Here is a 27,878-nt window from a genome sequence, read left to right on the forward strand (position 1 = left end):
CATTGCCGCCGCCCATGAGATTAATTCAGCTTCTCTGACTTTCCGCTTGACCTTTGTTGTTGGGAACCGTTGTTGTTGTCTGAACCCTAGGGCCTCAGCGCCATCTGTCGCTGCAGCCTGGAGTCAGTGCTGGCAAGAGGGGAAAAAAATGGTGCAACACAGGGCCTCCGGGATCGGCACTTATGGTTTTCGCGGGGGTCATGCATGTACGTCTGCAGCTCGCCGATTGGTTGCTGTGGTTTTTCCTGCCGCGTTCGCAAATCCTTCATGCGCACGGCAAGCGCTGGGTTTGCAAATGTACTTTGTGTGTGTGTGAGTGTGCGTGCATTGAGGTTCCTGCATAACAATCACAACAACTCCGAGCTGCTTTAGATCGGGCAAGTTGACAGCATTGGCTATATTCTTGCCCTTCGACGCCTGTTTACGGAGAGAAATATCTAAACGTTAGCGGCTGCATTCGTCACAGAGCAGTATATATATTTTTTTTCTTCAGTGAAACCTGACGACCGCTTACTGGCTGATTCAAAATGAAAGGAATCCTGTGCAACCGACCAGGCACAGTGCAGGTGCTCTTTCCAGGCTTTTCATCCTAGTGTCTTTCGAAACACTAAAACATGCGTGCTTACCGAACGGAACGAGCTGACGAGTGTTTGTCTTCTGCAACCGAAACGCTGAGCCATTAACTGAGCAGACGGAACACTGCATGATCTGTGGTCGAAAACGTGCAAGCATAGACGGCGTTATTGATGTATATTAATAGTTTGTATTATTTATTTTTTTGCAAACTATAAAAAAGATGTCAGTTGTGTTTTGAGAGCGTTTTAGTTTATAAATGCAGAAAGTTTTGCTCAACATGTTTAAATGTCGCGCGCGACGCACGCCGGTCGATTGCAGCGCTCTGTGGTGGCGTCATCGCAGAAGCGTCCCCCAGTTCTCCCATTGTTTTTCTGTACGGCCGACCCATATCCCAGCTTCCGAAATCGCGTCCGCCGCTTTTAACCAGCAGAAGCATAGCCTCAGAAGACGCATAGAGAACGTCATCCTATAATACGTGAGTTTAAATACCACTTATTCTACAAACTAAGTCGTCTGTGCTTTAAAATTTTGATTGATGTTGTCAGAATTTGTTTATGAGACGCATCGGTATTAATTTCTACATGTGTTTTTCGTGTTGGTGACGTCAATGATAACACGTTTTCTCGCAGAAAAGAATGCGCTTCTGACGTCAAAGTTGCGCGTAGACCGCGCATTGCATCACGGGATCAGATGTTCAGCGAGAAAGGCCAAAATGGCGGCACTGGTAGAGGGGAGCCAATATGGTCTGTCTTCACAGGGGAATTACTCGAAAAATAAAACGCTTATATTCGTTAAACTCACAGATTCGGCGCTGAGATCTATTGAGGAATATTTAAAGTACAAGGTCAGTATGTTTTTTCGTATTTCTAGCTCTGTTTGTTTGCCAGATGTAGTTGTGGACGGTGAAACAGCTGTTGGAGCAGATTATTCTAGTTACCAAACAAGATGCCCTTCTTTTAGGGGTCATAATTTATTGTTTCAGCTACTTTGAGTGTGCTACTGAAGCTGTCTTCTTATTGTTAAACATCACAATGTGTTCGCGAGTGTGTCTTGGTGCGGTACGATGTTGGCCGCTTGTCTCCTTTTCAGTCGAGCTGTTGTCTCGCCTTACGCCACCTAAAAATATCCGTAAAAAAGCTTGTCCTTTCAGCATGTCGTTTGTGTCCGTTTCATATTTGGTAACGGTAATCGCTGTCTTAGTCTTCGTCTTGTTGCGGTGACTTGATTTGACAAGGCGCGTTTTTCTTTTTTGCTTCGCTTGAGGCTGACATCGAGTTGCTGTGAACGCTCTGCAAATGATGCCGTTCGCGTCCACGTATTGAGTTTTGACTTGTTGCACTGTGAACTGTTTTTCAACAACGTTAATGTTGTCCCGATGTCTGACCATTCGAGTGCTCACGCTGAGTTGTGGCGCAATTGCTGCGACAAGCTGCTTTAACACGAACCAGCCGTAACCTCCTTTTCGGGAATCGAAGGCAGAGCGGCGAGCGCTGCCTTTGCGCACTTGGGACATTTTTGTTGTTGTCGGCGCGTCGAGGCAGCAGGCGCTCCATTATTGTTTTTTTTTTATTTTTCGCCTCGCGATAACTGCCCCCTCCTTTGTGGCTCGATGTTCACCGCAGCAGCACATGCAGTACGGCTGATAGAGGCTCGATAAGATTACCTCACGTGAGAACACTAGCAGCCGTCATCGTTGCGCGAACCGTCGTCAACACGGCTGCATCCTGCCGCCCATGCATGTCATTTATTTGCGGCGACGTTCTTGCGTCCTGACTGACTCTATCGTTGTCTGGCAGTCGTCAGTGCCTTCCGTCGCAAACGCCAAGTGTGTGGTTCCGAGCAATGTTGGGCGATTGCCGTGCGGCGACTAATGCTTGAGCGACCAACATCGCTCGCCAATCGCTTCTATCAAGTTTTGACTAATCCTTTTCGCATCGTTTTCTGTTTTCTTGTACAACAGGGCGGGTGCACGCAGAAGCCGTCGATACAGTTTGAAGGGAACCAAGGGGTGAGTGAAAACGCTGTTTATGTCGCGCTTTGTCGTCAGCACGACCACGACGACACAGAAGGCAGCTAATTTCGATGCACTGCACGCCCTTCTGCCTCGCTCGCGCTGACGGGGGAAGCCGGTGACGGGACAGCATAAACAAGGCCCTCGGACATCGCACTGCTAGCCACTCCTCCGCAGTCTCGCTGGGAAGTGACCCCACGAGAAGCTGAGCTGCTCGTGTAATGGCAGTGGATAAGGACGGGATAAGCGAACTGTGGCGGAGGGGGTTGTGGGGTCAAGCGTGAGAGAGAGTAGCCCGATAGCTTTGCTAGCTTTTTTGCATTGCAAGAGTTCATTTGACGCTGGGCAGTTTTGGATTTTCTCTGCCGCGGCTGCTGCTGCCGCTGCCACGGCCTTGACAAGGGACAGGTTTCGTTCAAGGACGCTGCGCTTTTCCAAGCGCTGAGCGCAGCGAGCTACGATGCAGTGGCGCTGGCCCCATCAGCTCCTTGAGAGCGGCCACGCTCGATCGTTTTTTTCCCAAGCATGAGGAGGTTGGCTGGCAAAGCGAGGGCCACTAAACGGCTATCATCAACAGACAGGCATCATCCTCCCTCCTCTCGTACGTCGTCGTCGACGACGACCACCAAGGACCGCGGCCGCACATCGTCCTCATGTCGACGTCCGCGCGCTCGAGAGATGAAAAGGTGGAGTGCCGCCGCCTAACCAGCCGGTGGCCCCCGTCGAAGCCGTCGGACCGGCGCGCGCGTTCAGCGCACCCGGCTGGTGCGCGCGTGCCTCGTCTGTGCATGTGTGCGAAATGGGGCCAAATTCCTAACCTACTTGGGCGAGCGCGCCGAGCGCGAGACGGCGGCGGCGGCAGCAGCAGCAGCATCGTCTTCCTTGTTGCAGTCGCCCAGCAACAGGAGCAGCACAGCAGACTTGCTTGCATGCGCACCCCCCATTTCTCTTTCTGTTATGTGCCCCCCCCCCCCCCCTCAACCGCGCGCTTTCATACGGGAATCATTTTCGTTGAGTCACTGCGGAACTGCGTCGGCTTGCTACCTTGCCTCCTCAATAGCTCTCACAGTGCGAGAGATGTGCTCACTGTTTTGGCCAGTTCAGTGCTTTCTATTCTGTAGCCCCTGTTGAAAGTGAAATGTGTGCTGCTGAACTTGGTTTTGAGTATTGCAGAAATCTTCCAAAACTTTGCATCTAATGACAGCCTATCCCCAATCTCTCATGGCCTTTGGATTTACTTCTTGCTGCAGTGTTCATGTCATTCTTCATGTCATTCTATGGTAACTAGTTCTCCTCGTAGGACATATCGTGTTTACAGAAACGGTTGTTATACGGACTTTCCAGCTGCATTTCTGGCAGTGCCTTATAGGTAGATTGTCATAGTAGCTCCCTAGGATTGCCACCTTGGAAAATTGATGCTCCAGTCAGCTGTACCACGAAGATGTCAATGATGTACAAGCACTGAGAACACTGTCACCTTGTGGCATGGTGGTTATGGTGTACAAACACTAATAAACTGGTACTGAGGTGAAAGAAGGCAGCCAACACTAGCAACAAGAAGAGGAGGACAGGATAGGAAAGAGGAGGAAGCAAATGCTATGGTAAATTGCTCATGCATCAGTGCTTGATGTTTTCTGCTGGTGATACTGCGAGAAATATTGCCATGATGATTTCTGTTTTTGTGTTGTTTGATTTCACTGGTTACATTCCATTATTATTAGTTTGTATATATATTTTTTCCTCTTGCACAAAAGTTAGTGTTTTGGACACTGTGTTGGGCCTGAGTAGTTTGAGTCTGGGCTATTATGTTTTGACAATATTTATGAAGGCTTCCTGCTTAGGAATGAGCGTTTTTGCAATCGCTGCATTAAGTGAAGAAATGTAACATGTCATTTAGCTTTTGACACCTTACTGGCAACAATTGTCAATCTTACTGAAAAGAATTATTCTGACTCTTGCTTCTGTTGCACATTCATACTTTTGTTGGTTTGGAGCTCTTCTTAAAGTGCACTAAATGTTATTAATATTGAAGTTACAGGAGAGAGCCAGAAAGCTTACTGGTATTTTGATAATAGTGAAGTGCAGTGAAAGGTTATGGGGGGAATATATGATGGCGCTGCGTTGGGTGCTTAAAGATTAGATGCTGATATGTACTGATGCTCATTAGTGGCAACTTGACATTAGTTAGGCAGTAAAGTATGTAAATCTGTGACTAGTGAGCATATCTGCAGAGCACTGTAATGTGACTTTTGCTTCCTCTCTTTTCTACTGGTTTCCACTGCCTCTATCTTGTTACTTTTTTCTCCACCATTTACTGTCTTGTTACTTAAAAAATTAAAGATGTTGTAGGGGGTATTTCTTCTGGTTAATAGGTCCATGCACTACTTTCTTGTAATAAAGGTACTGCACAAAGCTGTGGCTCCCCCCCCTTCCCCCTTGCTTATATCATCATCGTCATCATCAGCCTATTTATGTCCTCTGCAGGACGAAGGCCTCCCCTTGTGATCTCCAATTACCCCTGTTCTGCACCAACTGATTGCAACTAGCACCCGCAAATTTCCTAATTTCGTCGCACCACCTAGTCTTCTGCCATCTTCTACTGCGCTTCCCTTCTCTTGGTGCCCATTCTGTCACACTGATCCAACGGTTATATAATCTGCACTTTAGATGGCCTGCCCAGTGCCACTTTTTCTCTTAATGTCTATTAGAATATCGTCTATACTCGTTTGCTCTCTGATCCAAACCACTCTCTTTCTGTCCATTAAGGTTATTCCTAGCATTCTTCATTCCATCGCTGTTTGCGCTGTCCTTAACTTGTTCTCAAGCTTCTTTGTCAGTCTCCAAGTCTCTGCGCCATATGTCAGCACCAGTAAATTGCACTGATTGTATACTTTCCTTTTAAATGATAATGGTAAGCTTCCAGTCAGGAGCTCACAATGTCTGCCGTATGCGATCCAACCCATTTTTATTCTTGTATGGACTTCCTTCTCATGATCAGGGTCCCCTGTGATTAATTGACCTAGGTAAACATACTCCTTCACAGACTCTAGAGGCTGACTGGTGATCTTGAACTCTTGTTCCCTTGCCTGGCAATTCATAATTATCTTTGTCTTCTGCATAATAATCTTCAGCCCCACTCTTGCACTCTCTCTGTTAAGGTCCTCCATCATTTGTTGTAACTCGCCTGCATTGTTGTGGAATAGAAGAATGTCATCGGCAAACCGAAGGTTGCAGAGATATTTGCCATCGATCCTTACTCCTAAGTCTTCCCAGTTTAATAGCTTGAATACTACTTCCAAACGCGCAGTGAATAGCATTGGGGAGATTGTTTCTCCCTGTCTGACCCCTTTCTTTATAGGTATCTTCCTGCTTGTGTAAAATTAAGGTAGCTGTAGAACCTCTGTAGACATTTTCCAAGGTATTTACATAAGCGATCTGTACTCCTTGATTACGTAGTGCCTTTATGACTGCTGATATCTCTACTGAATCAAATGCCTTTTCGTAATCTATAAAAGCCATATAGAGAGGCTTATTTTACTCTGTGGATTTCTTGATAACCTGATTAATGACATGGATGTGATCCATCATAGAGTATCTCTTCCTGAAACCTGCCTGTTCCCTTGGTTGACTAACGTCCAATGTTGCCCTTATTCTATTGGAGATTATTTTTGTAAATATTTTATATAATACTGGGAGTAAGCTAATGGGCCTATAATTTTTCAGTTCTTTAACGTTGCCCTTTTTGTGTATTAGTGTAATGCTCACATTTTTCCAGTTTTCTGGGACCCTTGCAGTCGATAGACACTTCGTATAGAGAGCCGCTAGTTTTCCTAGCAGTATGTCTCCTCCATCTTTGGTTAAATCGACTGTTATTCCATCCTCTCCTGCTGCTTTTCCCCGTTTCATGCATTGCAAGGCCCTTCTGACCTAATCTCTAGTTATAGGAGGAGTTTCTGTATACTGTTCATTATTGTTTCGAATAGAGTACTCCCGAGTCCTCTGGGTACTGTACAGGTCAGTATAGAATTCTTCCACTGCTTTTATTATACCTTCGAAATTGCTGATATTACCCTGCTTATCTTTCAGTGCATACATCTTGGTTTGTCCTATGCCAAATTTCCTTCTCACCGATTTCAGCCTGCGTCCATTTTTTACGGCTTCTTCAGTCTTTCTCACGTTATAGTTTCTAATAACACTTACTTTCGCTTCGTTGATCAGTTTTGACAGTTCTGTGAATTCTATCTTATCTCTTGAGTTGGACAGTTTCATTCTTTGTCGTTTGTTTATTAGGTCCTTTGTTACTTGGGAGAGCTTGCCTACTGGTTGCCTTAGTGCCTTGCCTCCCACTTCAATTGCTGCCTCTGAAGCCAGCCTCGTTACGGTTTCATTCATTACCTCTACGTCGTCATCATCATCTCTCTGTTCAAAGGCTGCATATTTGTTTGCAAGTACCAGCCTGAATTTGTCTGCTTTTACTCTTACTGCCTCTAGGTTTACCTGTTTTTTCTTGACCAATTTTACTCTTTCTTTCTTCAAATTGAGGCGAGTCCTAACTCTCACTAACCTATGATCACTGCACTTTACCCTACCTATCACTACTACATCCTGCACTATGCTGGGATCGGCAGAAGGTATGAAATCAATTTCGTTTGTTTCACCATTAGGGCTTTTCCAGGTCCACTTTCTGTTGCTATGTTTCCTGAAAAAGGTGTTCATTATTCTCGGCTTATTCCTTTCTGCGAATTCTACCAGCATCTCTCCTCTAGTATTTCTAGATTCGACACCGTAGTTGCCAATTGCCTGTTCACCTGCCTGCTTTTTGCCCACTTTTGCATTGAAGTCACCCATTACTACTGTATACTGAGTTTAAGCCTGTGATCAACTCATTACATGCAAACAGCCTCGATAATAATTCAGCCCTTGACTAGATGGCACTAGCAGCAGGGCTTCTAAAGCATACCAGAGTCCTCCTAGGACGGAGCAAACTTTAGAAGTAAATGCAGCACTGGCATTACAAGTAGGTTTCTTCAGCGGCACATCAACCTGCAGGGATCGATGAGCAGTACAAGCGCTGGCTTAGTTTGGGTGATGGCTTTAGCATGCATTATGACAATAGCTGACTGTGTATTCTTTTTGGAAGAAGTGCCATGAGCACATAATTACTTTCCGCATGGAACTCGTCATCAAAGATGTTGCACATGGTACAAACTGCCGCAAACTGCAACTTTTCGCTCATGAACTTTGTAATGCTCATTACCAATGGCAGAGCCCCCAGACCTGTACGAGACTGTTGCATGAAAGAGTATATAACATAGAGAGATGGTGTAAAATTCTGTGCATATTTGTGGAAATAGTATAAAAACACCAAGATACAGTTAAATGCAGTTTGAAGCGGGCAGAACAAAGAAAAAAAAAGAAACAGAATTGGAGAAATGAACTCGTACCCATTGTGTGTGAGTCAACTTATGCCACACCAAAGCTAGTAGCTTCCATTACTCTCATGCTGATTGAATAATTGCAATGTCATATTTTCCTCATAATCCGCAGTGCGACATTGCTTTAGTGAGGTGGGGTATAGATAAGTTGAGTTCATGGGTGTCCAGCTTTTCAGGGGATCATTGTGCAGCTGCATTACAGGCATGGCATTTGAACATTTCCTTATATTATATTTTCAAATGTGTTGGAGTTCACCCAGGAGCCTGTCATTTGCTCTGTTGCTTTTTGTGACCTCATCTTCGGATTATGTAAGAGTGGTCAGTACCATGATAGGACTTTCGACTGTAAGCATGTACAGGGTGTCTACCAACCGGGAAAACCGGGAATTCTCAGAGATTTTGAGTAGTCTGGAAAAACTCAGGGAAAACTCAGGGAATTTGTGCTTCTATCAGGTAAAATTAGCTGTAATTTTTTTAGAGGGTCAAAAGTCGCGGTAATGCTGGCTCGAGAAACAGACAGGACTCGTAACGAATCGTCGTCGGCTGGAGGAGTTGCCAGTGTACAGTCAACGACCGACTTTCCGGATTCCCAATAACTCGGACGGCTTCGCGGCACCACCACGTACCCCAAAGAGTCAATGTATCATAACGCCTGAAATTTCAGACGCAAGAACTCTTCGCCGTCCGATTTTCTAAACGTTTTGCGTGATCGCAGGTCCGAGACGGCAATAATGAAAACCACCACCGCTGCTATTTTGATTACCTCGCCGCCTTGAACCGGTGCTCTCGCACGCAGATGCACTGGCAGCCGTAACCACCACTGCGGCAACGCTAGGCCTAGCTGCTTCGACGTTCACTGTTAAGCTTCTTGTCGTTCGGTGCCGTGTTTTTTCATTTCTCCGCTGACAGCAATAATTTTGTCTTCGAAGCTCGGAAAGCACGGCGCATTGCATAATGCTCTTTCCCGAAAGTCTGCTTCGCCTCATTACAGTCGTGTAACGCGGTGAAGCGTAACAAGCGTAGGAAGGGGCAATTGTCGCGGCACACTGTATGTATTCCTTAATTTTACACGTGTGCACCCGCCCTCACCTGTCACAGTAGGAGCACCGATATGCCTAATAAGTGCACTGACAGGCATTGTGAGCTTTTTCAGACGTACATGTGTCGATTTTAGCCCTTAAGGGCAGTCAAAGACATGAATTTATTTTTTCGGACTGCCGGATTTTTCGGAAGTTTTCGCGGCCCCTAGGGGGTCCGAAAAATTGGACGTTGACTGTAAATTGACCAAGAGTATTCTTCAAATGGTCCGTGGGGCGAACGCGCGGCGAAAGGAGGACGAGAACAGAAAGGATCGACGCACTGGGGAATGAACGGGGAATTAAGTTTTGCGTGATTTTGCGTGAAGGGTAAATAAATGAAAAAAAAAGAAGTATGCGACCGCTTCTTTGAAGGAGCCTGCGCTCAAAAAACAAATTGTTGGCTGATGCTGAGATGCAGGTGTCCCTCATCCAAACCAAAATAAACTCTTTAAAGCAGTGAAACCCAACACTGAGGCGTCTTGCGCGAGCTGAGAGTATGTCAGGACAGTTGCATGACACTGAGCATGCTATCAGTTGATAGAAATAGCTCATATTCGAAAATATTTGGTTCTGTATGCATCTCCTTTTTATTTGTACTAGAGAATGCCCAACTAGATTTGAAAATATTTTCGAAGACATTTTATTTGCTGTGCATTTTAATAACTCCTCCCTTATAATCTTTTTTTTTTTTGAATAACATAAACACTACTCCTTAGTATTCAAATTGGATTAGGTCGGTTTTCTTTGAAATTTTTTTCATATGCTCACTAGAGAGTGACAGCATAGGGCGATATGATTTCAGCGCGACTTGACATAAAACATAGTTCTGCATCACTCAGGGAATTTCGCAAAAGCACTCAGGGAAAACCTGGAAAACTCAGGGAATTTGGAAATGTCAACATGGTAGACACCCTGATGTACATTACTGACCTCATTATTGTCGACAGAAGTAAATGAATGTGTTGGTTTAACATTAATTGAGCCTCCAATGTTTCATGAGAGAGTTGTGGCGGCTGCTTGATTTTCTAGTCTTCTTATTAACAGCGTTTAAATAGCAGCCAAGCAGACTGTGTATGTACCTTGTTGTTAGTGGATTGTGCAAAGCCCAGTCCACAGACTCCAAGACTTTCAGCACACCACAGCCGCTGGCCTAATCTTGGAAGTCGTGCTGAGGAGTCAGGCTGGTTTTTAATGTTCTACATTATTCCCAACAAGTGGTTAATGCCGGTGTATTAAAAATGTTAAAGAAAAGAATACAGTGTCTACTTTAAAAATTTCTACTTTTGCTAGCTTCTTGTGATGCACCTACTCATATTTTAAACTTAAGATCGTCTGCAGAGGCTGCCCTATATCTATGCAATCTGATGCTAGGCTTTCTATGTTACCCAAAATTTCAATGCATTTGGCTTTCAACTGTTCACTTTGCTCAAGCAGAAACATGGGCAATATTTGGCATGATGCCCAGGGACAAGTTGAGACCTCAAGACAATAACTATGACAAAACCAGTGTCACTGTATTATCATGGTGCTGGGCTGGCATACAGAGATAAAACAGATCCTCCGTTATCCCTTTTAATCAGTAGCTCAAGGTGACCCCAAAGTCGTCTTACTTTCTATTTAGCTCAAACTAGTTGGTGTATAGCATCTCTGCGTAATAATCTGGCCGTTATTCACCGAAACCTCCAGCATAACTATATTTGGATTCTTTGCTCTATTTTAGGGCCACCTGCTGTAAGCAGAGTGAATGCAAAATTAAAATGACTCATTGTTTTCACATTGCGCTTCACTTTTTGAACATGCGCATCAGATATTGACATAGTATTGAAGATCAGTATTAGTGAGTTTTTGTGTCCATTTCATACAGTGTAGATGGATCGTGTAGTATGATGATAGACTGCATGTGAGACAGCACAAAGTCTAGTGAAGACCTGCACTGTGCTTTTGCTGTTCATGCCATGAAGCATTGAAACTTGATCCAGTGGCTTTATGGTTTTGTGAAGGACTTTTTTTTGCCATTGATATGTTGTGACATTTTGACTGAACATTGTCTACAGATAGCTGCTGAGAAGCTGTTGCTGGCTCTTTCTGAAATGTTCCGGGGGGCCACTGTGGCTGTGTCATGCAGGTGATAACAGTTCCTCGTCCGTCACAAGGGGGCCAGCAGCAGCGCTTTGGCTTTGGGGTGTCGACGCTAGAGAAGGATGCACCTCAGGGCAGCTTTGAGTGTGTCCAGCAAATGGGCCAGAGGGCCCTCGAGTCCCTCGGCTGTCTGTTGCACAAGATGCAAATCCATGCCAGTGAGGACAGCTACGAGAAGACACGCGTCAAAATGGCTGTTGTGGAGCAGGAAAGCAAAAAGAATTGGTGCGGATGTGCCTTGCTCTCTCTCTCGCTTCGTTTTTTGACTGGGGATAGAAAGGAGGCCAGCAAAATTTGGCTAAATGTGCTGAATGCCTTAGAATCAGTAAGGAATGTTCATTCGATTTCCCTGTACTTCCTGAGCCAATCGGAAGGTGTTGCATTTTATTAGTTTCTTTCACCATTTCACAATGACAGCATCTATTTATTGCCATTCGTTTCGTACAGTGCAGGCAGAAAAAGTTTGTAGCCCTTCCAGTGCTCTCAGGTGGGGTAGTGCATGCCTTGCACGAATGCGGTTTGGCTTATTTTGCTTGAGATCAGCCGCTTAACTGCTGTGGATGAGTTCATGCAGTGCAGGGCGAGCTGAATGAACATTACGAGTGATTTTAACATAAGGGGCAATCAGATACTGTTCAAAATGCAGCATGAAGTTGGCAGGATGTGTGCCGACTTGAAACGGGCATGAAACTAGTGTGACTATGCTACAAACATGCTATGTATTGTAGTCAATAGTTCGACGAAAGTTCGTCTGGTCAGGTAGCACGATGAAGAAATTGCAGTCACTGACCAAGTCAAGGTGAAAATAACAGAGACGTTTTGGGACCCTTACAGGTTCCTTGATCACACTAAAATTTTGTGGGATCAAGGAACCCGTACGGGTCCCGAAACGTCTCTGTGTTATTTTCACCTTGACTTGGTCAGTGACCGTAATTTCTTCATCATGCTATGTTTTGTGCCATTATCGCAGCAGAATTATTTTTGTGGCACTAGTGCACATATAGTTAATCTTAACGTGGGCAGTAGTCAAAGTGGCTGTATTGACAACCCAGCACAGAGGAACAGGAGCCAGAGAGCACTAGGTGTGTCGTTTGAACTGTGTCGTTATCTAGAGCAAGCGTAGTGTACCTCTTAACGAAATTGAAAAGCTGCAGCTACAATTTACACATTAGTAGGGACTCCTTGCTTTCTGGCTTCCATTTCTGCTGGTTGCATGAAGGAACATGATATGCCTCTCTCAGAGCCTAGGAGTATGTTCAAGTATTGTTATATATTGAAAAATAATTATTGCTGTCTTATTGAAACTATCATGTCTTCCATGATAAATTTTAATGTATGCTTCATTTTTGTGTGTAATGTACTTGTTGGTTGTTTAAACATTAAAGAAATCTCTGTAGTGGTAAAAATAATCTCTTGTCCTGTCCTCAAATCCTTGGAGCATGTGCATTATATGTTGACAATGGAAATAGACTTTCAGTTTGTCGTACTTTCCTAGAAAACATCAAAGTACAGAGGTTGAAGATAGGTCGATCCTTGGTAGACACACCCTGTTGTTCATCTTGACAGAAATGCAACATTGAGTACCACATAAGCAGTGATAGAGTATTGTATTGTGGAAGTATCTGGGCGTTGCCACTTCACTCGTGCATACGGCTTACTTAACATTATTTTGCTTGTAGTGAAAAGCCAAAGTGATTGCTTTTGTTTGCATAATTAACAACTTTTACTTTGGGATTTATAGTATTCAAATTTGTGTTTAATCATTCTATTTTCTCCCCGCAGCACCAAGGTGATTAAAGTGACATCACCGTATGTAGGTAAGTTTCCTTTCCCCCCCCCTTTTTTTTTCTTTTTCTAAGCATGTGAAAACATTGTCAGATTGTGTGTTAAATGATTTAAATTCTTTAGAGGATATGTTTTTTCATTTTTCTTTTCTCCTACCCTATACCAGCCATCTATTGCAGAGATGATAAAAGGTCATCTTTCCTTTAGCGGTACTTTTGTTGAGCCTTGTCTTGATTGTTTGACATGTCCTTGCCGTGGCAGTTGACTGACAGTGACTGTCACATGTTTCAGTTGAAGGCAGCAATAATGAAACAATGAAAATCCTGAATGAATTATAAGTGCAGTCACCTTATGCAGGGACCTTGTGGCATACAGGGAATCTGTGCTTGCTGTTTTTGTCTGTATTATAAGGGAGTGCACATTAAGAGTATGCTAGCGACTTCTTCAGTTCTGTGCTCCACCTACTTCAGCATTATTGATAGAACTGCTGAGCAAACTGTTGGGCTTTCTTGCATAATTTGTTCAGAAAACTCTACTTATGTTCTTGTAGTAGCCTATCTTGTCTTGCAGCAGGTCAGTGATGTGTTTTGGTGCTGAGTTGCAGCGCTTGTGACAGCTACATTTTCATTAGCACTGGGTTTAGAAACACTCGCTTACCAAAGTTTTAATGCATACTAAAGTACTCCCTGTGAGCACTGTAATGCCAATAGTTCTTGCCACTTTTCCATTGAACCTGGGCCTGGGTTTCATTGAACTTGGGTTTTACTAGTCTGCTGTTTGGAAGTGCTGTAGAATGGTTCTCAAAGTTGATTTCTTTAATAAATGGAACTGTGAATGCTGATTCCATAAAATTTGTTATTCAGCAGACTAATATATATAGGCACGTTATAGGATGTTTGTTGACAAGTGATGTTATGGCATCTTCACAACCATGTCCCAAATGTGTAATTTTATCTTCTTCTGTGACTTTTATGCTCCTCCATGGTAAGGACTAAGCCACTTTGTCATGGGAAAAGAAATTCAAAATATGAAAATGTGTGCTTGCACTCATTGTTATCATTTATTCTTTTTAAGGAGTGCCCCTATGAGCATCCTTTATGTCAGCAGTGGCGTAGTGAAACTCACAATGTGGTTGATTTATTCATTTGGAGTCCTTCACTATGGTGCCTATTCTTAGCCCAGGGGCAGTGTTCGCAGACAATCACTTTTGGCAATACTTTGACTTTCGTGTGTCGTAGTATGCGACGTGTTGGAGTATTCGAGCAGTTTTGCTCAGCCAGTCAATCAGCACACGCAGAAAGTGATATCTCCGAAAGCTATTCTCTGAGAATGCGTCTCCAGGTGTTCTTTCAGGCCTTGGCCATGTTGATCATCTTGATCTTGTCTTGTAATGGTTGTTCCGCCAAAATAGTGGGATGGACTTTATTTCAACAAGCACCGCATGTGATACAGTTGTTTGAACTCTGTTTTCTGCAGGACGTAAAGTAAAGGTGAAGCGGCCACAGATCTCTGTGCCACCTCGTCAACCCTCGTCCTCACCCCCACGAATAACATTTGGGAAGCCTACTGGCCAAAGCCACAACTCTGTGTCCACAAATGAGAGCCGTTCAGGAATTGTTCGGCGGTCGTACAGGTTTGTCCCATGCATAAACCCTAAACACATTAGGCGTTCTACATTATGCTTCGCAGTAAGCTCTAATGTTGTTGTCATTCTAAGGCAAAAAAGAAAAGAATGCAAGCTGAAATTTTCATTGACATTTGAGATCTTGCCTTCATGCCACGGCTCTCAAGACTACTCACTTCTGCAGGGAGAGGGTCATCCATCTGCTCGCCCTACGGCCATACAAGAAGCCGGAGCTTTTAGCACGTCTTATGAAAGGTACGTTGTAATTTTAAGGTTGAAATTGCCCTGCTTGTCCTGTCAGGGCTGGCAAGCACCATTGTCCTTTACTTTGTTTTGAATTAGTCTGGGATGCTCTTTCTTCCCACCTGTGCAGAGGGCATTAAGGAGCAGGACCGCAAGGGGCTCTCAGCAGTGCTAAGCCAAGTTGCAGTGCTCAAGGACAACTCGTACTGCTTAGCAAGGCATGCCTGGAATCAAGTGTGTGATGACTGGCCCTACTACACTCCAGAAGAGCAGGAGTTGGTCAAGAGGTAAATTCACTACCTGTTATGCTTTCCTTGCACAGTTCAGAGACTACTGCGGTTGCTGAATGTTGGAGGTTGGAGGCAACACTTGATTGCTATCGGCTGCTGCCAAATAAGTGCGACACATGGTACAACTTGGCATCCTATGCCCTGCATGATGCATCTGAAATATGGCTGTACTGACTGTTGGTATTTGTTGGAACCTGGTGAAACCTATTGGAACATTGTTGAATGCCATACATCAGATTCCGTGTGGAACTGTGCCATGTATCTTCTGACAAACCACAAGGCTGTGCATTGCCCCTTTTTGTTGTCTTCTGGGTGTGGCAGGCAAAGTCTGTGGTAAGTGCCACCGACTGGCTGACAATGAGCAGGGGTCATGCAGTATGGCAGCTGGGATTGTGCTCGCAATCTTGGAGGCCAAACCACACTTGAGCGCTTGTTGTCAGCCATATAGTAGCAAGCACAATGAAGTTTGACACCTGGGCGCCACTCTTAGAGACCATTATGTGCTGATCTTGGCAACCTCTCCTTGTCTGTCAAGTGGCAGTGCGCACGATGGAGTTTGCTTGGCAGCGGTGACATGCACTGAAAAGGTGCCATGTCTTTTGCAGCGGACCTAAGTTCTGTTTTATACATGGCAGATGCAGTGGAAGTAGCGCGAGTAGTGTTTCGCTGTGCAATTGTTTTTGATCTGCGATGCTTTCTACGGAATGACTACTTTATATGTTTACAAGCACAACTTGTGCATGCAAGCTTATGTCGAATGAAATATTTTGTGTGCCTTTGTGCTTCCAGTATGTGGCGTATTATGTTCCGGTTGTGAGAGCAAGTGATGCGCTGTGGTTGCTGGTTGCAGAAACATGTCACTCCTCTTGTTTGGTGGTAAATAGGTTCACACCTTCAAAGCTTTTCATGTAATATGTACTATTACCATATATTGCTGCATATTAGTCGATTTTGAATATAAGTCGACCCCCCGATCAGAAAAAAAAAGGATATGTACAATAATTTAAAGAAATAGGCTACATTGATGAAGAAGAAAATTCATTTATTGGGCTCCTGGAGCATCTTGGATGCTTGCGGTGTTGCGCCTACAATTTTAATGTTGCCGTCATTGTGTGTGTAAACTCCACCCTCAATCTTTTATGCTTCTTTACTGGGTACCAATAAATCGAAGCATTTGTGTTAACCTGGTCTGCAGGACCTAGTGGTTTCATTGAAGTTAAGCAAAGTTATTGTATCTAAGTCCATTTTGTGATAGCTTTCAGGCACTAGTTATAAGCTTCTAGAGCTAACGCTTAAAAAAAAAAGAAAGCAGCCGTAAAAAGTTGAGCTACAGAATTGCAATAATTTGCTTCATTAGGTTGCTCCAGGACATTTTCTTGGATCAGCATGCATGTATTTGTGCACAACACTAGAAAAATTCTCATTTTTAGAGTAGGAAGTTTTTCATTTCACAATTGCTTACAAATGTCATGCATTGGGCAGTTTCTTCCTCAAAATGGCATTTCAAGGGCCACTTAACTAATGTGCCTTTATTACATATTTAAAATGTATTTTGTGTCTTTACAACATGTAAGCATTGCGACGCTGAGTTATTTTTTCCAGCAGCATGCATTGCCGTGAAGTGTGTAGCAGATGCTTTGCTGAGAACTAAATAACATTTCAGAATGCGGCCGCACAACTTGACCCCTCCGAGTGAAAATGGTCATCACTCACCTCCAGCTCACAACCCTACGTCACGCACGTCACCCAGTGTGCAGGTATGCTTCTGTGATCGTTAACATTTTGACAGTTACTAATATATGTTTACACCATCACTGCTGGTGCACTTGAAAATTGGCACCACATACATAGTCAGGGATGAGTAGTGTCATTCTTTGAGAAGCAGACTTTTGCCTTTGTTTTTTGCGGATATGCCTCATGCTTCAGACGCTCTTGCATTACATATTGTGGATTGTACACTGTACGCTTTGCCTCTGTTTTGGGCTTTTCTCACAGAAAAAGTATTTTCCGCAATTAGCTGCTTGGACAACTTTTGAGTGAAGTCCTTTGCAGCTGCTTGCTGTGATGTAAATTGTCTATTCCGAATCTGGGATGGGTACTCAGCAATTAGCAATGACTGCATGCCATGCTTGGAACTGCAGTGCATATACAGTTAAACCTCAATATAATGAACTTCAATAAAACGAAATTCTTGATATAACGAAGTATTTCACTTCTCATAACCCCTTGTCCAAAGAACATCATGTATTTAGAACCTCAATATAACGAAGTGTGTTTGTATGCTATTTCAACATAATAAAGTTTCACTGCGCCACAAAGGAATGCCGAGACAATAAATGGAAACTTCTACGGATGCAGATGGTCAAATGATTGAATTATAAGTGGCTGCTTCCGCGCGACAAGAGTGACTGCTGAAGTGGAGCCGCATCATGTTCCTTATAAAGTAAAAGTGTGATAAGATCCTATCGCATTCCGTGCACTGTGTTCTTCAGGTGCGAGTGAAAGTGTGTGAGGGCGAGATGAAAAGATGGTGGCTTCTGGAGTGACGCTTCCCGCACGAGCGAAGGCACAGAGAGTGGGGGGAGCGAGCTCGTGGTAACGCAATGAAGCGTACATGCACAGGGGCGGAGTGGGGTTAAATTGGCACACGTCTCGATTTCTGGGGCGCGTGTGGGCCGTGGCTGCGCATGGCTGGAAGCGTGGCTGACCGCACACACAGCCACGCACCCTGCTTTAGAGGTAATCTGCCGCGTGTGCAAAGAGAGAGCATGCCGAAATGGCACCATGTAAACTGTCTTCCAGCGCGTTTAGTGTTGGAGGTTGCGTAATCTCTAGCTTTGGTGGGAGAGGCAGACGAAGTATTTGCTCCCCACTGCCGGCGCTTTTCCTGATAGCGTCGTCCTAGTGTGGGCGACGCTATCAGCTGGGGGGTGGAGTGCACGCAAAAACGTGGCCAGCTTCGCTTAATTCCTACCGCCAATGTGAAGATATCATCGACATACGTGGCATGAAACTGTATCATTCATCACCGACTCCCAAATCTATAAAAATGATTTGTTTTCTCATTCTAATTTGCTTTTCTCTATTGGCTGATAATTTGGGAAATTCTGCGGCCCCTTTCAATCTCAGAAAAAAATCTATTGATGGCTGTACTTATTTGCATAAAAGGTCGAGTTTCTATACTACGAAATGTTGACATGACAAAGAAAATGTCCGATTTTACCGACTTCGTTTTATTGAGGTTTAACTGTAATCAATAGCTGATGGGGGTCTCTTGCCAAATAGTGCACACTTACGAGGCACTAGGCACCATCACTGTATTCGTGAATCAGTTGCTGTATCATCTCATTGTTCTTTAAGAACTTGGTCCTGCTGAATTTCTTCAGCAGTCTTATGACGAAAGAATGCAGGTTAGATGTAGTGCTGTAGATGTACACAATTTGTGTCCCGTGTATTCAGATGAAACTGGTTCCTGTCAGCCATGCACTAAACTGCAGACTGCTTACTCTTTATCCTACTTCCACTTCTACTTGTGAATGTTGACATTGGCTAGCTGAACTGACTGTTGTTTGCTAGAAACTCGGTCATTGTAAATGAATTTGCTAGTAGTTGCTATAATGATATGCAGTTATCTCTCTTGTTTCTTGGTTAAGAAACGGGAACCGTGTCCAGAGCCTCCATCGTCTGTTCCTGGCAGCAAGCGCCAGAGGATCAGCCTCTGTACCAATGGTGCTACAACTCGGCCACCACACTCAAGGGTTCTTGCAGAGTCCACGTCAGGCAATCAGCCATGTCGCACACAGCTGCCCAATCCTGAGCCCGTCACGAACGTGCCCTTCACCTGCCATTCCAGCCCTGGGTCGTCACCAGACTCAAGGGACTCGGGAGACTTGCATGGTATGTGCACTAAAAATCCTTTCTACAGTGGTGGTCCAAGCTACAGCTCTGCTTGCAGATTTCTGTGTGTGTATATGTGTCCACTTAAATAAAAATTTTTTTAAGAGGCCATATTAATGAAAATATTTCGATGCGAGCATGTGTTTTTGTTCACCTGGATTGGTGTGCCTGAATTTGTTAATTTCATGTCCATGCACTGGTATGCCCTGTCTTGAGCCTACACGCCTTGGTTTGTGTCATGTTGTTTGTGACATTGGATTGATTTCTAAAGTAATTTCAGCCCCACTAAGATAATGTGAGACCTTTTTGTCATGTCAACGCTTTTAAAACCATTATCAACTTTTTTCGGCAGCCACTGGTGTGTCATCAGCTACCCCATCTCCGCGAAATTCCACAAACCAAGTTCCAGAATATGTCACGTAAGTGCAGATTTCATGCTTTGTATGCTTAAGCCACAAATGTACAGCCAATCAAACCTGTAAACCAGTCAGACATTTGTAAAATGTATGTTATATGTGATAGTTTTGCTTATTTTATTTCTTGTACAAAAATGTTCTGCTGGTATGTGGTGCTTGTCATTGCGCATGCATTGGTAAATTTGTTGGCCAGTTTCACCTGCCTGTCAGCTGTGGAATGAGGTGCTCTTTCTAACTGCCAGGCCTGTATCGTTTCTGCAGATATTCATTAGCTTTTTGTTGCGTGCCTGACTTCACTTCCACATTTGCAGGCTTAAGCTTAATTTATAAATAAAACAGCAATAACATAATAATGTTTTGTACACGAGAGACATTAACTATATGTAAACCTAGGAGTGATGTACATTTGAAAAGTATCCCGTTTTCCAAAGGAATTGGTAACAGCCACTTAGTGTGTCATCTAGTCTCAATATCCTCACCTGAACATAATCTTATAGCCATTTTCAGACTGGGCAGCTTGAAGTGCCAAAGACCAAGATCAATTGGTAATACATTTGTAGATGCATTAGGATGCACTCAGTGTCTGTTGTGGGTGAGACACAAACCTTTTGCTTTCTTTTACTGCATGCAGGAAGTACACTGAGATCACAAGTGAGGAGCAGAGAGGTCGATACAAGGCTGACTTCAATGCCGAATATGAGGAGTACAAGGCCCTCCATTCCACAATAGAATCTGTATCCAAGAGATTCAGCGACCTGGAAGACTGCCTACGCAACGCCCGAGAAGGAACAGAACAGTGGAATGTGAGTTGATTACATTACTTTAGTTGTTCACAGTCTCGGAAGAGAGCAGCAGTTTACAATACGTAGCGCGGCGCTGGAAGTGGTAAGGGAATACATCTACTTAGGGCAGGTAGTGACTGCGGATCCGGATCATGAGACTGAAATAATCAGAAGAATAAGAATGGGCTGGGGTGCATTTGGCAGGCATTCTCAGATCATGAGCAGCAGGTTGCCATTATTCCTCAAGAGAAAAGTGTATAACAGCTGTGTCTTACCTCCTATACGAAACAATGGTACAGTAAAATAAAATAGAAGGAAAAAAAGAGTGCGAGCCTTGGGGTTGGTTGAAACTCACCTCTGTGCCACACACAGTCGCCTTTGATCCACTGGCCCTCATGGCAGACCTTTGTTGCAGTCACACCCTCTCGCGCCTCTCTCCCGTCTACCTTTCACCCCTTCCCCGTCAGTACTGTTGGACTTGAGGCTGGCGATGTGGCGAAATCCTGTTGCATCGGATGTGCTGCACAAAAGTGGTGCGGTGGCTCACTTTTTTTTCTTCACACAGCTCTCACACCTTGTCTTGGAGGTAATCTGTGGCGGGTGGAAAGTTCGGTGAGCTAAGATGGCTGATAGCATCATCACACTGCTGGCAATGCTATCAGCCGCAACAGTGAAATGGAGGCGAAAGCTTTGCATGCTTTATTTTGTACTGTCAGTGTAAAGATATCATCGACTCGACATGAAACCTTATCTTTGATCATGGACTCGCAAATTCAATGAAGTGATTTCTGTCCGAAAGCTTTACTGGCCACGAACTTACGATTTCGCTGTGGCGGTGCTCCGAGGAGGTGCACGACGTCACAACGCGTGCCTCGCCGTGGATATTTCTCTCTCTCTCTCGCTCCCTAGTCAGTACTGCGCATGCGCCACTAGTAGCACCGAGCCACAGGTGTTCCGCCGCCGCTGTTCGGTGTAACGTCACACGCGTTCCTCGTCGTTGTGTTCGCCTCCGCTCACTTCACCAGCTGCGTCACATGCCTGATAACATGTTGGAGAATTGAAAAGGAGAACTCGCATGTGCCACAACCACAGTTGAGGCACAGTATGGACGAGCAGTATGGACCTTGACAATTCTGATAAGCAGGAGGAGGCCTGGAATAAACATTGGAGTGAGATGAAGAGGAAACGAATTGCCCACGAAACAGACGAACAGCGCGTCGAACAACTGGCTAAACGCCGCAACATAGCTAGACGACCAGACAAACCTGGACTTGCAGTCAAGATTAACCAAGGCTAACCATGCTATGCCTTGGCTTTCGCTACATATACCCTAGCATAGCCGAGCTAAGCCAATGTAAATATTTTCTTTTCCAGATTCTGCTGTAACATGAAAAGTTATGAGGCCTCTTCCATGCAAAAAAATGTCAGCGACTGTAATTATTTGCATAAAAGGTCTAATTTCAATTTAATGAAATTTCAATATGACAAAGTAAACTGCTGATTTCACTGACCTCATTATTGCTAAGTTTAATTAAAGTTTTTTTGAAACATTGTTATTGTAAAAAATTTCTATATTGGATTTCACTCTGCCCCCTTGAAAAGCTTTGACAGTGCCTTAAATGTCCTTAAATTCCTTGAGTTTTTGTCTCTGAGACCTGTATGAACCCTGCAATGTAAGCTGAGCTTTTCTGTAATGTGGCGCCTGAAACTGCATCCTGCATTATCTCAAAAATTTCGCTTTGAACATAATACAAGATTTATAGTGATGAAAGAAGGCTACTGCAGAGCCCCGTTTTACCGTATTTACTCGTATCTAGGCCGACCCTGATTCTAAGCCGTCCCCCTAAAGTTCGAAGCCAACAAAAAAATATATTTATATTGCCTCAAATGTAGGCCAAACAAAAAAAGCGAGGACAGCTTTCACAAAATGCAAACAGCATTTATTGAATCTGAATGTACAGAGCTCATTCAACGTCATCGTCGCTGCTAGACTCATTGCTGTGTTCCTTGTCACTGTCACCTTCAAATAGTGCGCTATCTTTGGTATCGTCAAACACATTAGATATGCTGCACTTTTTAAAGGCGCGCATGATCAAAGTACCTGGGATGTCATCCCACGCTACAGCTACCCAGCCCGCCAGCTGCGTTAGCGATGCATGTTTGATGCGGCCCGTTGCCGTTAGCATGTGGTCTTCGTCAGTCAACCAGTCCGTGTAATATTTCTGCAGACAATCCTTGAAAGGTTTGTTGATGCAGACATCAAGTGGCTGCAACTGGCCTGTCATACCGCCAGGTATGACAGCGAGGTCCGTGTTCGCTTGGGCGAGCGCAGCCTTCACGTTGTCGGTCAAGTGCCCACGGTAAGAGTCAACGACAAGGAGCGAGTTCTTTGTCAAAAGGGCTCCTGGACGCCGTTGCCACGCAATCTTAACCCACTCTTCAACCATCGCACCCGTCATCCACTCGTTCTCGTTTGCCCGCTCAATGAAATTTCTTGGGAAAGTTTCTCTTAATTGGGAAAGCAGTGTCTTAATTTTAAATATCATATAAGGAGGGAGTTTATGTCCATCAGCTGTGCAGCACAGCATCACAGTTGCGTGCTGCTTCTTGTAGCCCAAAGAGCGCACCTTCACCTCCTCGGCACCCTTTTCATTCACGGTGTACGTCGCTGGCATATCAAAACACACAGCCGTCTGGTTGGCGTTGCCGATTTACCCAAGGTTGTAGCCTGCCGTTCCTCTCTTTCGGAGCACGTAGCGCTGAAAAGCTATCAGCTTTTCATCGAAATCGCTTGGCAGCTTTTGGGTGATTGAAGTGCGACGTCGGAGGCTGGAAGCCAACGCGCTTCATGAATTTCTGAAGCCAGCACCGGCTGGCTTTGAAATCCTTTGGCATCAGGCCTCGCTCCCTCGAAAGTTCCCTAGCTTTCGCTTGGAGCACTTCTGTTGTCACTGGAAGGGCAGCTGCTCTCTGCGTCCGAACGAAGTCGGCCAAAACTGTCTCCACTTCGTGGTGACGGCCTTTCTTTGGTCCGCTAAATGCCATCCTTGTTGCGGCGCACGCAAAAAGCTGCTGTCGTTGTCCCCTCCAATGACGGACATTTTTCTCGTCGACGCCGAAGTCCCACCCGGCTTGAAGGTTCGACGATGCCTCTGTGGCTATCACAACTTTTCGCTTGAAAGCGGCACTGTAGTGGAATCTCCTGCTTGGTGCCATCGCGATAACACCATGCCTCACACCGATGCTATAGTGCCAAAAGCTTACCGATACGGCCGACACGACACAGGTCAAAATGGCGACCTCGTTTGTGTACGGTTGGCTACTGGCACGGCTAGTAGCGGCTGCGATACTGACTTTTCTAGATGGCACTAGCAATGCACCATATTTAGCAGTTTCAATTAAAAACTGGCCCATTTTTTGAAATCCTCTAATCTAAGCCGACCCTAGAGTTTGGAATATGATTATTTGAAAAAAAAACTATCGGCCTAGATTCAAATAACTACGGTATATGTATTCCATATGTGGGCCTTCCCACACAACTTAATGCAGTGTTATGCAACTTAATAGTGGCCTTCCCACACAACTTAATGCAGTGGCAGCAATAATTAGGCAAGTCAACGAGATCTTCGTTAGGCTCGCCTCGGCTTATGGGCAGTAGAGAGGAAGCAGACAGGAGGGGATGAATGCAGTGCACGGTCCACAGGCACCCACTTGTATTTATCCAGATCTGTTTTTTTTTTAAGGCCTTGGCTGTGGTTGCTGTATGCAGTGTTATGTCATGTTATAATCATAGCACTCCATTTTCATATTACTCAGACCTCCGAAAGTACACCTGCCTTGTTATATACATGCAGATACATGTTCCTAAATGTCCGCTTCTTTAGCAGAGATTCTTTGGACACTGGTTGGGAAGGAGTGCTCTGAGGGATAAATGTTGCACAAACATACCTGTGGCAGCTCTTAAAGGCATGCCTAAGCTTGAAATTGAAAAAAAATTTACCAAGGATACTGCAATAGGCCGGGGAATGCTTGAAGCCTACTAATGTACGTTCTGAATTGCCTACTGGCAGATCTGCATATAGTTTTGAATACTGAGAGTCGGTAGGTCCTGCAGTTACCTGAAAGTTGATGTAGCACTCTCGTAAGCAATGAGAATGAAGTGGTAAGGACTGCATGGAACATTCATTGTGTCATTATCATTGAATAAATGCCATTTGAAAATTTAAGACACTTAGGCATTGTGTACACTTGCAGTGCTGGCTCTCTCCCCTTACCCTGACTTTTTTCTTGCCCGTAGCGTGTGAAGCAGCAAATCATGAGGGAATACGAGGAGAGCAAGCGTGATCCAAGGTATCAGCAGGCTCGGCGAAAGTTTCAGTACCTGCACGACAAGCTTGCACACATCAAACGCCTGGTGATGGACTATGACTCGCGCTCCCAGAACCTCGCCAAGTCCTAACACAACTGCTCGCCACGTCCTTAGATGCCTCCATGTTGTTCAGTTTGGAGTTGGAAGAAGTCCTCCCATTCCTGCTCCCCAATCTCCCAGCTGTTGTTCCCCTCATTCCCCTGTGAAGACAAATCCATTCTCACAGACACCAAGCCATTCCCACAGCTGGCCTGCATTTCATCACTTGCTGAGTGGCGCAGCCCTTTGCCCTGCATTTTAATTTCCCATTTTTTATTTATTGAAAAAAAAAAAACCTTGGCCAGTGCAATCTGGTAATGGGCCTCCACTTTGGCATACTGGTGTTCATGCTTGCATTCGGGGGCTGTTTGCTTTTACAGATAAGTTGGGTTCACTGTAGACTGACGACTTCTGGTTGCGTAATCATGGTGCTTGGTGCACTCGGTCCAAAGCCGTGGTCAGCTGGATGTGAAGACATCATTAGAGGTGCTTAGACGCCAGTAAACGTGGCACATGAGTAGTGACTCTGATGTGGCTCCCGTTACGGCCTACAGAAAGTAATTTGTTGAGAGTGCACGCCATGAGTCGAAGTCGTCGGCTAATAGCTTGGCTTATAAAGTATGAGCAAACATCCCCTGGTCTCTGAGCTGGAGGCCCCATTTCCTTCCTTTCTCCAGGGAGTGGGGACACCATGCTCGGGGGCCAGATAGAATGTCAACTGCACTCAGCTGAAACAGCAGTGCTGGGCTATTTTCCTTCCATACAGCCTGCACAGCTGGCTGCTGGTCTGCTGTGGGGATGGAAAGATTGTTAGTGTCACCATTTTTTTTCTTGCCGCCATTTGTGCTTTCTCCGGATGTGCGTGAGGGGTGCTTGGCCTCACATTCCAGCTTGGACGGTCACTCCTCTCCCCATCCCACCATATCTTCCCCATGTGGTCTCATCACCCTCCCCCACCCCCTCTTTTATTTTGTTCACCCGTTCTTTTCCTTTTCCTGTGTGCCTCTTTTCATTCTCAACTTGCATGGGCACCGTAGGTGGCCTGCCCTCCCCAACCCTCTCTCTTTGTTTTTGTCAACATTGGAGATCTGCTCTCTGTCTCTCTCCCCTCTTTTTTCTCTGCCTCCTCCTCCTCCCGTCGAGACCTCATCGGCTGACCTCTGAGAGAGCAAGAGGAAAGCGTGACGGCAGACACCACGATAGGCTATTTATGTTGACGACCGGATTACGGATCACTCCACTTCGCAACGAAGACAAATATGCACCTGCATTTTTGTTAGCTGCCCTCCCGTTTTTTTTTTATTACCCCTTTGCCAACTGCTCCTCTTTTCCATTTTTTCCTATCTCTGGTGTGTTCCTGCTATTAAGTGTGTGTATGTATGTACTTGCGTGACTCAAATTGCGGTGGATGGATTTAATCAGATGGCAGCGCCGTTCTGTTGTTCTCAGTTGTTTTTCCCCTTCCTTTGGGAGCTCGCCCTCTGGCATTTGTGTTGCGCCCACCCGAGAAAACGGGCCACAAGAGCGCACTTTTCGTCAGAAATGTTGCATTAAAGGAAAAAAAAAAAAAAGACAGGCCCACACAAAGGAGGATATTCCGATGGGGCTCACGTCAGGCCAGATGCAGCGCTTTGGCTCACATACCAGCCTCTCTGTTGTGTCGTCTGCTATTTTTTTATGTACTATATTTAAAAAAAGTGTACTCAGATAAACAAGAAAAAAAAAGGTTTACAAATGCAAAACTACAAAAAAAAAATATTTTTGGGGAGGGGTTCAATTTGCATCCTCTAAGCAGCCTGTTTGCCGTGCATTATAGTTTTTGTGTACAGCCAAGCATTCTAAAGACACAAAAGAGAGTATTAAAAGAAAAAAAATTAAAGTTGCATACAAGATCCGTGATGTGCAGCATTGCAAAGCGGATGAAGGCTTGCAGGGAGTTGCGTTTTTTGCTCAGGCGAGTATTAAGCGTCTTAACAATCGTCTTGCAGAAAAGTGAGACATTCACGGTGCATCTGTGCATCACATATAATCAGTATATGCATCATCGCGAAACAAACTGGTTACCATGCAGCACTTTGCGCTGACAAACGTTCCTCTTTATGTAAACGTCGGCGCGTACTTAAGATGCCCAGCCCACATATGCCCGGGAACTGGTCTGTTGATCCCTGTGGCTGCCCCCGGCGTCTGCGAGCTTGCAGCACATTTTGCAGCTGTGTACGTGTAGGGTTGGGGCAAATGCATTTCGGACTGTGATGGATGCATGCGTTTTATGAGTTGCTGCCAAACGTTTTACACAGTTGAAGTGCCATTGAACGAGTCTTTTGAGCAAGAGTGCTTACACATACGTACACGAAACATGTTACATGCAAGTCGTGATGTTTAAATAACAGGCCCTTCTGCATGCAAACTGGTTGGTGGGTTGCTGCAGCCCTGCTTTTTGAATGTGCGTGGCATTCAGAGAAATATATCAAACTTCAGCATTGACATTTGCCTGTCTCTTGTCTCTTTGCTGGCCTGTTTTCCTGGCTATGAAAGTGGCTAATAGTAACATGTCAGCCTTTTTTTGAGGCAGCTGCTACATTCATGCCACTGTTTGGTTTGCCTGCTGGTGAATCAACTGGTGCCATGTTTCTTGACAGCTTGGCTTTCGCAGATTTCTTATTGCTATCGCAAACTGTTCAATGCATCTGACTAAGGGTAGAGGCGAGTCTCGAGGAACTTAAGTATCTATATCAAGATTAAACACCCTATCGTGTTAGTACTGCAGCCATATTAAGCACAAGTAGCTTAGCCATCAGCAATACTAGAGGAGCAGCATTGCTGTGGCATGCAAATGGCGGCTGCCTTGCCTCTCAAAGTTTGGTTTCCTTTAAATACGAAAAAGATCCATGCAAAAAGTAGCTATAAACAACCAAAGTTGATGTTTTCAGATGTGCCCCAAGAACCTAAGATGGCCAAGTGATTAATTACAAAGTTATTGGTAATTATTTCATTAAGGAAAATAAATACTGGAGGCTTCTTCAGGTGGAAGCCGACAGACGGATGCATCTGCATAGGCTTCAATTTTATTGCGCGACATGTTAGTTGGTGCCTGTACGGGCTTTAATTTACCCTGTACAATGCACTAGCTCTGCTCCACATATGCAACTATGTGGCATACAGTTTCTGTGCTGAACCAAGTGCACAGAAGCCA

General features: G+C 44.8%; 1 protein-coding gene across 1 annotated transcript; it reads left to right on the forward strand.

Moving 5' to 3' along the window:
- Positions 1-1,260: 1,260 nt before the first annotated feature.
- On the forward strand, positions 1,261-27,171 carry Su(Tpl) (Suppressor of Triplolethal). Its single transcript, XM_065441632.2, has 12 exons — positions 1,261-1,420; positions 2,537-2,584; positions 11,227-11,465; positions 13,023-13,057; positions 14,502-14,658; positions 14,834-14,904; positions 15,023-15,179; positions 16,846-16,939; positions 18,836-19,079; positions 19,432-19,498; positions 20,127-20,298; positions 24,575-27,171. Exons 1-12 carry the CDS (start codon positions 1,289-1,291, stop codon positions 24,734-24,736), a joined length of 1,578 nt encoding a protein of 525 aa, XP_065297704.2. The 5' UTR covers positions 1,261-1,288; the 3' UTR covers positions 24,737-27,171.
- The last annotated feature ends 707 nt before the right edge of the window (positions 27,172-27,878 follow it).

This window comes from Dermacentor albipictus, chromosome 1 (assembly GCF_038994185.2).
Source record: "Dermacentor albipictus isolate Rhodes 1998 colony chromosome 1, USDA_Dalb.pri_finalv2, whole genome shotgun sequence".
In the NCBI taxonomy this organism is placed as follows: domain Eukaryota; kingdom Metazoa; phylum Arthropoda; class Arachnida; order Ixodida; family Ixodidae; genus Dermacentor; species Dermacentor albipictus.